At 43.5% G+C, this 11607-nt stretch overlaps 1 protein-coding gene across 1 annotated transcript; it reads right to left on the reverse strand.

Annotated features, from left to right (window-relative positions):
• Positions 1–1802: 1802 nt before the first annotated feature.
• F2RL1 (F2R like trypsin receptor 1) lies at positions 1803–8864 on the reverse strand. The gene is made up of 2 exons (XM_037902977.2): positions 8286–8864; positions 1803–3757 (listed from the first exon to the last, which is right to left on the reverse strand). Exons 1-2 carry the CDS (start codon positions 8842–8844, stop codon positions 2658–2660), a joined length of 1659 nt encoding a protein of 552 aa, XP_037758905.2. The 5' UTR covers positions 8845–8864; the 3' UTR covers positions 1803–2657.
• Between the last annotated feature and the right edge of the window lie 2743 nt (positions 8865–11607).

Here is an 11607-nt window from a genome sequence, read left to right on the forward strand (position 1 = left end):
ATACACATCTAGCCCCTGACATAGGTGGAAAGGAGGAAACATCTAGAGCCTCTGCATATGAGGAATGAAGTGAAGTAGGAAATTGACTTGGGGAAAAGGGGCATAGAGTCTTTGGCATGACGGGGGGGGGGGGGGGGGGGGGGGGGGAGGGTTGCAGGGATGCCCTGAAAGAAGGGGATGGGGAGGTGGCGGTGACAGTACAAAATGAAGAGATGCAAGAAGTTCTGCTGTGTGCAGTGAACTCAGCCTACATTATTAAACTGTTCAATGCCATAGCTTACAATATTGACTTTAGTGGCCACTCTATATTTGAGATTCCATTTTTTGCATGGAGCTTATAATGAAAGGTTTCAGAGTAACAGCCGTGTTAGTCTGTATTCGCAAAAAGAAAAGGAGTACTTGTGGCACCTTAGAGACTAACCAATTTATTTGAGCATAAGCTTTCGTGAGCTACAGCTCACTTATCCGATGAAGTGAGCTGTAGCTCACGAAAGCTTATGCTCAAATAAATTGGTTAGTCTCTAAGGTGCCACAAGTACTCCTTTTCTTATAATGAAAGTTAACTTACTGGAAATGCTCCTTTCCTGTCACATTTCCTACTGTAGACGCAGCTTTAGAGAGCTCACACTTAATAACAGGGGCATGAATAATATCCCACTACTGTTTTAAATTATCATTTGAAACACTGTAAGTGACTAGGATTGCAGACCATAGTTGACCTTAAAAAAAAAAAAAAAAAATGAAGTGAGCATATATTGTAGAAGTCTCCGAATTGTGGGGCACACCTCTCCAGGGAGATAGAGGAATGTCAGGGGCAGAGGGGCACAGCAGGGCTGGGCCAGCCCCTACAGGGTGAAGGGAGGGAGAGCCCCCCCCATCCCTGACTGAGGCCCAGCCACTGCTCCGCACCCATCCTTGCTTGCATCCCTGTTCCCAAGGCCCCTGTCCACATCCCTCCCGGGAGCCAGGGATGAGAGGGAGGGCAACCTGAAAAAAGTTTGGGCACTACTGTTGTAGAACAGCACTAAACAAACAAGGAATCTGTTTTGTTTTTGTTTCAGGGTTTCTCCACTGACACGTATGGCTAGGCAGCTGGTTTGCTAAGACCACTTCCTGTCATGCTGAACAGAGGTGTTTCTTTGTGCTCCCATTTTGTCCGTATCCAGAGGTTGTCCCATATGTAGACTATAAACTCCTTCAGGCATCTTTTGTTCTGTTTGTACAGTGGCTAGCAGCATGGACTCCTGGTCTGCCACGAGATTGCAGTAGCACTTAAGAGCCCGAAACAAGCACTCGTACATAGATCTTTTCCAGGCACTCGGGGAGAAGTTATGATTTTAATTTAATCCCAACGCCAAGGCATCACCTGAACATAAACTCACTTTTACTCTGAAAAGCTGGTGGGTGATGCTATGTAGCACCCATAATGGATTAAGTCTAATGAATGCCAAATTAAAAAACAAAAAACCCAACTCTGTTGGTTCATTAACCAAATTTAACTAAAAGGTGAACACAGATATGCTTGTGCATACCAAGTTGTTTGCCAGCTGTTTTGAATTATTACTTTGCCTGGCTGTTCCTCTCACCTACACACATGCCTCCCATCAATAAAAGTTTGCACTAATGAATTATAGCATTAGGCAAATTTACTTCATTTTTACATCCGACTGCAGTATTGACAAACTCTACATTTGTACTTAGGAAAACAAAGTTTTTTTTAACCTAAAATCTGGTAATGCAAATCAGATCACTGACATCTGAAAGTGTTAAACAGGAACACAAATGAGGACTTCCAAACTTAGTAAGTTATAAAAAGTGACTTAGTTTACATTATATATCTTAATACAAATGAAGTAGTATGTAAAAGTGAAACCGCTACAGGACATAAATTCTACAAATACAGCATATTATGCCCCATTAAGATCACATATTGTCCAAAATCTGAGAACACAGTTTGCCTCAGTATATATTCCTATCAAAGAACAATTAATTTATCTCAATGCTAGCTGATAACATAGTCAGTTTGCTATCTCACTGGTATAATCTTATCAGGCTTCCCCAGTTTCAGTATTTGCAATAGCAGGAAAGTCCAATAGACAATATAAATTCTACTAAGCATAAGAAATTGACCTCCTGTGGTTTAAGAGGGTGCTCTCTTATTTACCCTCATAACTCCTTTAAGATCAAATGAAGTAATATACAAAGGGACAGGGCTCTAAAGAAACAAGATACTTAAATTGCTTGTTTCTAGTATACAAAAATAGTATATAAAACAAAAGTACAATAACCAAGTCATAAAAATTAAGCATCCTTCACTAAATTATTAAGAGTTAAATGCAGAAGTGATTAAAATAAAGGCACCATCCAACATTCCATAGGTATTAAAACATTACAGAAGTTCTCTGCCATTTAGAGAATAAGTACTGTTTTTTTAAACAGTATCAAACTCAGGACAGTGCTGCTTTTTCCATGTCACTCAATATTCCCATGAGGAATTCAGAGGTAAACAGTTGCCAGTTTTGAAATTAAAGTCTCAGTGTGAATCCAACAGATGGTTGCTTCATACGCACTTGTAAAAATAAAAAAAGATTCACGTTATGTACAATAGGCTCACTGCTATATTAATAAATGTTCATTTTTCTACTACAAGAAAAGATTTAGTAAGTTGTCTTAGTTGTGTTTGAACTGGAAGAATAAGAGTTGGATTTCTTAGGGTATCTACTTGATGAAAGAGAGACTTGCATCCTCTTTGCAGTTCGCACACTTCGGCAAAGGAAAGCATTTTTAAGGTTGTCTCTGAAGTCTTTTGAAACGAAATAATAGATGAATGGATCAATGCCACTGTTCAGAGTGGAAAGACACAATGCTGTTATATATGAGGCATACACATGACTTTGGCCATAGTCCCTGATCAGAGAATAGTGCACTACAAGTAGAATATTACTAGGTATAAAACAGATAAGATATATGGATAGTACTGCAATAATGAGCTTGATTGCTCTTTTCCGTTTCTTTCCAATGTTTGTATCTGTAATGGAGGCATTCAAAGTCTTAATCATTAGTATGTAGGCAACAGCCGTGAGAATAGCTGGGAATAAGAAGACTCCAATTGCTAGAGAAAGGAAATAATTAAACATGTCATGAGCCAATACATTCTGGGGCAACACATCATGACAAGTAGTGATATTAAGATTTGAAATATATGCAGTTTGATCAACAAGGTACAATGGAATGGTGCTCAGCAAAATCAGTATCCATATTGCAATTGAAACTCCTACTGCCATTTCAGACTTCTTTCTTGAGTGTAGTATGGGGTTCACTATGACCCAGTACCTTTGCACACTGAGACATGTCATAAAAAGAATGGAGCAGTACATATTTCCATAAAAAAATCCAGTGAGTACTTTGCAAAGTCCTTCACCATAGATCCAGTTGTTGCCATTTATATGGTATGCAATCTTCAGAGGGAACCAGAAGACAAATAAAAGATCTGCTAGTGCCAGGTTAGCCATATAAATCACAGCTGGATGTTTCTTTTTTGTTCTGAAGAAAAAGACCCATAAAGCCATGGCATTGCTTGGTAAACCAATAAGAAACACAGTGATGTAGACTACAGGAAGGAAAACTGTAGTCAGTTTTCCAGTAAGGATTTTTGTAGCAAAGTCATCCACAGTATATGATTTTACAGAGGAGTTTTTATTTTCAACCTTTTGGCCAATAAAACTTCTTCCTTTTCCATGGTTGGATTTACTTTCCACTAAAGAGGAAGAAAGAAAGAAAGAGAGACAGATTAGTACAATGTCATTAAATAGATAGTCCAATCCATTCTAAACTATGAAGGACATTAAACAGAAAATAAAGTTAGCGACAATGCTTGAATCCAGTCATATTGTCCTTAGTTTTATCTCCCTCTCCTTTTAGCTTATTACCCTACAACGATGCAATTCCTTTATTACACCATGTATAAATGTTAAATTATTCAATGTCCATGAATAAATTCTCTTGGGTTTTTGGTGGAGGGAATTAACTAATTATTAACACCTAACCCTTTCAAGCCTAACTGAATAAGTAGCTGAATCAAAGTAAACAAAGCTTGAGCCAATTGTACGTGAACAGAGGCTTGTCTACGTGAGGAAAATGAAAAAAAAAAAAAAACATAGCTATATCAACAGTCTCCCCCATGTAGACAAGTCCCTAATTGCACTCAGTCTTCAGAGCAAGACAGGAAAGAAAACGTGAGTGTTAGTATTTGTAATACTGCTGGAAGATGGTCAAGCTGCAAGGGTGCTGCTAGCCTGAGAAAGGGGAAATATAGGTTCAATTCCCTACTCCATCACAAACTTCCTATGTGAGTTACTTCCTCTCTCTTCAGTACCCAATCTATAAATACTTCCCAAGAGTGTTGTGAGAAGAACTACAATGAAGGGGGACTATACAAATACTTAAAGTTAGAAACACAAATGTGAATACACCATAGCAAATCTCAGTTTACACAAGCACAGCTTACCTAACACCACTGAACCATCCATATGTAAACTGCATCCCTGAAAACCCTGCAGCATGTTTACAGTGTAACTCTACCAGTATGCTTCCTTCATTTATACTGAGGCCTTGCCTACACTAGGGAAGAGTTTGCTGGTAAAGCTTATATTTGTTAGCGCTCCTTTGCTGTTATAGCTTATGCCATTTCCCTGAACAAAATAAGCTAACTGAATCTACACTAAGGCATTTGCTAGTATAGCTATGGCAGCTAGGAGTATAAAGAGAATGATACCCATTAATGTCAACTGACATTAGTTAGAGCAACAGTTTTACTGGTAAAACTATTTTGGTTAAAAAAAGTCATTTGTTAACTGAAGTAGTTACACTAAGTGTTTATACCAGTACAGTTTGTTGCTTATTCCCATATGGTACTGATAACTAACTTCATTCACAGAAACAAGGTTGTTCTGATTGCATTATAGGTATACTTAAGCAGTACTTTTTTTTTTTTTTTTTTAAACCATTAGACAAGTCCCAAGTTACTTGACAGTGTACATTTAAGAGTCAATTAATCGTACCATAGTTCAGCAGTTTTCAAACAACAGTGCAAGGTGCATAGTTGTGAAGTCTGTCAATCAGTAACCAGTTGGATGCATTATAAAATTTCACTTATATTGTACATGTCCAGAGAGTTTTAAAAACTGCTATCATATAACAGAAATGAGAAAAATGTTCATGTTTCTCATGTCAGTTTTCTACATTAAACAACTCCTTGTTTTCCAAACCAACCAATGAATATCTATTTTAGAAGTGTGCACCCAACACTAGTATATATCAGTGAAGTGATGAAGATGAAGTGAGCTGTAGCTCACGAAAGCTTATGCTCAAATAAATTTGTTAGTCTCTAAGGTGCCACAAGTACTCCTGCTCTTTTTAGTGTTAACAGTATGTATCAGTGCTAACAGATGCAATTGCTATCCATGTATGTGGTAAACTTTCAATAGTGAATGGATGAGATACAGATTTATACTATAGGAAATACAGCATTTAAAAAGATCCTCTATATAAAAAAAAAAAAGCTAATGTTTTAGTAATTTGTTACTTTTTTACTCAGACAAGTTAATAATCAAATATTCCACATTTTATATTCAACACTCATTTTATGCAGAAACACAGAACCCAAATGTTAATTATCAAAGAAAATTAAAAGTAATAATAAAGTTCAGGGGAATAGTCATCAGCAGGCTCAAAATAGCTCAGTAGTTGTACATTACTTCTGAGACCATTCAGCATCCAGAGAGAAATGATACATTTACTTAACAAAGCAGTAGTAACACTGGGATAGGATGCTAATTGTATTTTCTACATATTGCACTATGCCTTTTGTATCTTAACCTTCCATAAAAATTAAGACTATCCCTCCTCCAAAAGACACCAGATTTTTGCTGTGTAAAGTATTGAAATATGCAAGTTGAAAATAGTGAAACAAACTGTTTTTAAACAGTTAAATTCTGGCTGTTATTAAAATAAAAAGTAGCAAAATGAAGGGCTCTGCTTACAAGAGACCTAACTTTCTGATGTCAGTCATGTCAGAGACTCAACCTCAAGGGTTTTTTACGTCTGTTCCAGTGATTTGTACTTGAGAATCTAATTAAGTTAAAAGGGAATCTGATCCAATTTATGATAAACCATTTGACCTTTCAAAAGGCACAGTGAGTCCCTACCAAGTTTAAGATGGCTAAAGCTCATTTCTGAAATGATGTGTGAATGGGGAAGGGTCATTTAGAGAAACAATTGTGCATTATCCATGACTGAGTCAGCCCATCCCTTGCCAGTGCTGTTGATTCATAGCTATTCCTAGATCTCCAACTTCTGTGGTGAGCTATTACCAGCAGGGGGGTGGGAGGGCGGACGGACACACCTTTTGTAGTGATAATTAAGGTGGGCCATTTCCAGCAGTTCACAGGAACCTCTGAGGAACAGTGGGGGATGGGGGGGGGGAATAAACATGGGGAAATAGTTTTACTTTGTGTAATGACCCATCCACTTCCAGTCTCTATTCAAGCCTAAGTTAATTGTATCCAGTTTGCAAATTAATTCCAATTCAGCAGTCTCTCGTTGGAGTCTGGTTTTGAAGTTTTTTTGTTGAAGAAGAATTGCAACTTTTAGGTCTGTAATCGAGTGACCAAAGAGACTGAAGTGTTCTCTGACTGGTTTTTGAATGTTATAATTCTTGACGTCTGATTTGTGTCCATTTATTCTTTTACGTAGAGACTGTCCAGTTTGGCCAATGTACATGGCAGAGTGGCATTGCTGATGATGGCATGATGGCATATATCATAGAATCATAGACTATCAGGGTTGGAAGGGACCTCAGAAGATCATCTAGTCCGACCCCCTGCTCAAAGCAGGACCAATCCCCAATTTTTGCCCCAGATCCCTAAATGGCCCCCTCAAGGATTGAACTCACAACCCTAGCTTTAGCAGGCCAATGCTCAAACCACTGAGCTGTCCCTCAGTGCTGGTTGCTGGTGAGTATTTGCTTCAGGTTGGGGGGGCTGTCTGTAAGCCAGGACTGGCTGTTTCCCAAGCTCTGTGAGAGTGATGGGTCATCCTTCAGGATAGGTTGTAGATCCTTGATGATGCATTGGAGAGGTTTTAGTTGGGGGCTGAAGGTGATCGCTAGTGGCATTCTATTATTATCTTTGTTAGGCCTGTCCTGTAGTAGGTGACTTCTGGGTACTCTTCTGGCTCTTGTCAATCTGTTTCTTCACTTCAGCAGGTGGGTATTGCAATTCTTCAACAAAAAAACTTCAAAACCAGACTCCAACAAGACACTGCTGAATTGGAATTAATTTGCAAACTGGATACAATTAACTTAGGCTTGAATAGAGACTGGGAGTGGATGGGTCATTACACAAAGTAAAACTATTTCCCCATGTTTATTCCCCACCCCCACCCCCCACTGTTCCTCAGACATTCTTGCCAACTGCTGGAAATGGCCCACCTTGATTATCACTACAAAAGGTCCCCCCTCCCCCTCCCCCTCCCGCCCGCTGGTAATAGCTCACCCTAAGATTAGATTACTGCAGTGCACTCTGGTGGGTGAGGCTATCCACAAAGACCACTCAAGCTACAGCTGGGGCAGGATGAGGCAGCTTGCTTGCATAGCGCATTATGTCCGAGTTTCAAAAACCGCATTGGCCTCCTATTTACTGCTAAGTGCGATTTAAAGCGTTAATATTGATCTTCAAGTGTCTGGGACTTGGCTTTAGATTGTGAGCAACCTGGGGCGGAGATCGTCCCTTCTCTCCCCGCAAAACAGCTAACAGAGAAAATAGCCCCCGCCCAGCCGCTTGAGGGCCACCTTCCCTCCTCCCGCCAAGAGCAGATCTAGGCCTGCTCAAGCTAATCACACCGTACGTCTGACGGTCGGGGCCACCGACCTCCGGGCAAGGAGCGTAGTGGGGCGAGCCGTGCGCTCGGAACCGTACCCGGTGGTGCTAACGCCTGCTGGCGGCTATTTAGGGGGAGGGTCGCGGTGAGCGCCTCAGCTCCCCGCGCTCGCTGCTCCCGGGGGTCGCGGCTCCGTGTCCCGGCTGAGTCACCCCAGCCCCTGCCGGGCTCCGAGGGCGGGATCTGGACCGATCGGGCCGAATTCCAGCTCCTCGCTCCCACCCTGCGCGGGGGGTCGCGGAGCCAGGCCCCAGCAGCCCGGCCCCAGCGCGGCGCCCCCGCCCCCATGGCGGCGCGGTCCCGCTCCGCGCTGGCGGGGACGAGTCTCCCGGCCGCTCTCTTCTTACCTGTAGCGGACGCGGCCACAAGCGCCGCGCACAGGAGCAGCAGCTGCAGCCAGCGGCGCGCCCCCATCTCCGGCCGGGACGGGCTGCGCTCCGCGGGACTAGGGCTGCGGCACGGACACTCCCCGCGCACGTCGCTGCCTGCTGCGCTGGGCTCGAGCTCCTCCGGCCGCCAGTTTCGAAGATACCTACGAGGAGGCGGGGCCGAGCTACCGTCAAGCAGGTGCCTCGACTCCGCCCCCCTGGAGGGCGGACGTTGGGTTTCGAACGCCGCGGGGGCACGTGACCTGAGTGAGTCACTGGCGGCATGGAATTGGGAGCGGGGCGCGAGACTGGGTGGGGGCGGCTCAGGCCAGTTAGCTACGGGCCAAGGAGTGGGGCGGGGGAGGCTGCTCTGCCTCCTGCTTCCCAAGGCGGGTCCCTGGCGTGGTGCGTGGGGCCCCGCCGAGTCCCCGGAGCGAGGCCGGCTTGTGTTTGCGGCGCTGGAGCTGCGTGAGTCCCAGCTGCCGCCACGCGGAGCCGTACCTCGCGCTTCGGCGCGGCTGGCACCGTTGCTAGGCATCGCGTCTACACGAGGTGCCGTTACTAATTCCCCCTCCCCCGGCCCGCGGAAAGCAGCGTAATGTAAACAGGTGCTGGCTGCGCACCCAGGCGTCGTATGCCGCTCCAATAACAGGGTGAGTCACGGCCAGTCAGTGGGCGGGAGTCAGCACCAGGGTACACTTGTCCCAGTCCAGAAGCCTCTTGGTGCCAGCTGGCAGGGGGCACTGGGTTACGGAGGTCCCCTTAGTCTGGCATCTACTAGTCCACCAAAGAACGTTATGTGAGGGTTTCTAATGAAAGTCTGTCCCGCCAGTCATAATCCTTGTGAGATACATGTATGGGTAATACCTGAGGAGTTAAGTAGATACTGTATAATTAAAAATTATGTTCTCTAGGTCCGTGTGTTAAGACAAGTCATGGAAAGGTGATCTGCATACCCTCACGCAGCGGTGAAAAGAGGCATATCTCACTCTGGGTGGTCATGTGCAAATTAAGTATTGTAGGTTTCACAATGGACATTCATTCACAATCTGAGCAAAATGCTAATCAATAGATTGCAGAGGTCACAGGAAAAAACAAAAACAGCAGGGGTTTTCCTGTTTAGGATTAAGACATTAAGGATTTTGAAACTATATCTGGGGTGCAGATAAACCCCATCATTACTTCAATCTGTGAGTACAAGTTGCCAGCAGGCTTGATCTCAGGAGAAAGGATGTCAGCCAAACTAATTGAAAACACTGGGAAAAGGACTTGGGGTGAGCTATCTGGTTGTAGAGGGGGAATGCCTTGAGAGTAAGTATAGGCTCTAGGGAGCATGTTATGATTTTGTTTCCTATGTAACCATTTCTTTCCAAAATGCTCAGTTTTTGATAAACTTATTCTTGTTTTCACTATATAAACATTGTGTGTTAAGTAGAGTGGGAATCTGGAGTTGAATCTTACAAACTGGTGTGTGTAGTATTCCTTTGGGAGTAGCAAATTTGAGTGTTCTCTGAAGGTTCAAAGGCCTGGGCATTCCAGAGGGACGCTTGGTGGACCTGGGAGTTGATGTGTGCCTATTGCTAACCTGTACAAAGAGAGCAAAGGCTGTGGAGGCCTGGAAGGTATTGCTTGTGTTTCCAAAAGCTGGTGGTTTCATGGAGCCGATCCACAGCAGGCTCAGATAAGACTCACAGGTGCCTCACACCCCTGTGAAACATCACACTCAACAAAATCAGTGGTCAGACTAGCAGCCGTGTTAGTCTGTATCTGCAAAAAGACAAGGAGTACTTGTGGCACCTTAGAGACTAACAAATTTATTTGAGCAAAGTGAGCTGTAGCTCACGAAAGCTTATACTCAGATAAATTTGTTAGTCTCTAAGGTGCCACAAGTACTCCTTTTCTTCTAACAAAATCAGTGACCACTCTTGAAAATTTTGGCCTCGTTGACTTGTTCAAGAGCATACGGCAAGTCATTTGCAGAACCAGAACTAGCAGTTCATACATCCCAGTACCATGCTTAGTCCATTATGCAACGCCACTTTGATCTGGTGCCCTGCTTTAATATGGTGCTAGAGTAAATGCATAATACACACTACAGCATAGCATTTGAGATTTACATACACAAAAATCAGAAAATTCCAACCATAGTATTACATTAATGTAATTTTTTAATTAATTACCATGGGTTTTTATGAGAAAAAATTAGTTTGTGTATATTCAAATACCATTTGAATGTGTGAGGTCACATTCAAGTAAACAGTGATTTATTTGAGTGATTGTATATTTGGACACTGGAATAAAATACATTGTGCAGTCATTTGAATGTAGTCACTTGGTTCCCCAGTAAGCCAACTAATCCTGGGGACAGTAAGGGTATGTCTACGCTACGAAATTAGGTCGATTTTATAGGAGTCGATTTTCACAAATCTATTTTATACAGTCAATTGTGTATGTCCCCACTAAGCGCATTAAGTCGGTGGAGTGTGTCCTCAATACCGTGACTAGCATAGACTTACAGAGCGGTGCACTGTGGGTAGCTATCCCACAGTTCCCGCAGTCTCTGTTGCCCATTGGAATTCTGGGTTAACTTCCCAATGCCTGATGGGGCAAAAACATTATTGCAGGTGGTTTTGGGTACGTGTCGTCAGTCGCCCCTCCCTCCCTCTGATGAAAGCAACGGCAGACAATTGTTTCACGCCTTTTTTCCTGGGTTACCCATGCAGACATGATACCACGGCAAGCATGGAGCCTGCTCAGCTCACCTCTGCTGTTGTGAGCATTGTAAACACCTCGCGCATTATCCTGGAGGATGTGCAGAACGGGGCTAAGAGATGCCAGCATGAGGACAACTGTGATGAGGACATGGACACAGACGTTCCTGAAAGCACGGGCTATGGCAATTGGGACATCATGGCGGCAGTGGGGCATTGGTTGATACAGTGTAATGCCGATTCTGGGCCCGGCAAAAAAGCACACACTGGTGGGACCACACAGTGTTGTAAGTATGGAATGATTCACAGTGGGTGTGAAACTTTCGTATGCGTAAGGCCACTTTCCTTGAACTTTGTGAGTTGCTTTCCCCCACCCTGAAGCGCAGGAATACCAAGTTGAGAGCCTCCCTGACAGTTGAGAAGTGAATGGAGATAGCCCTGTGGAAGCTTGCAAAGCCTGACTGCTACCGGTCAGTCGGGAATCAATTTGGAGTGAGCAAGTCTACTGTGGGGACTGCTGTGATGCAAGTAGCCAATGCAATCACAGACGTTCTGCTATCAAGGGTAGTGACTCTGGGAAACGTGCAGGT

The sequence above is a fragment of the Chelonia mydas genome, chromosome 5 (genome assembly GCF_015237465.2).
Source record: "Chelonia mydas isolate rCheMyd1 chromosome 5, rCheMyd1.pri.v2, whole genome shotgun sequence".
Lineage (NCBI taxonomy): Eukaryota > Metazoa > Chordata > Testudines > Cheloniidae > Chelonia > Chelonia mydas.

Bases quoted from the DNA above. Each gene is read 5' to 3' on its own strand.
- F2RL1 (XM_037902977.2), bottom strand. From the start codon at position 8,844: ATGCCTAGCAACGGTGCCAGCCGCGCCGAAGCGCGAGGTACGGCTCCG. The intron at 3,758-8,285 runs GTAAGAAGAGAG...CTTCCTCTTTAG, and splicing joins TGTGGCCGCGTCCGCTACAG to TGGAAAGTAAATCCAACCAT.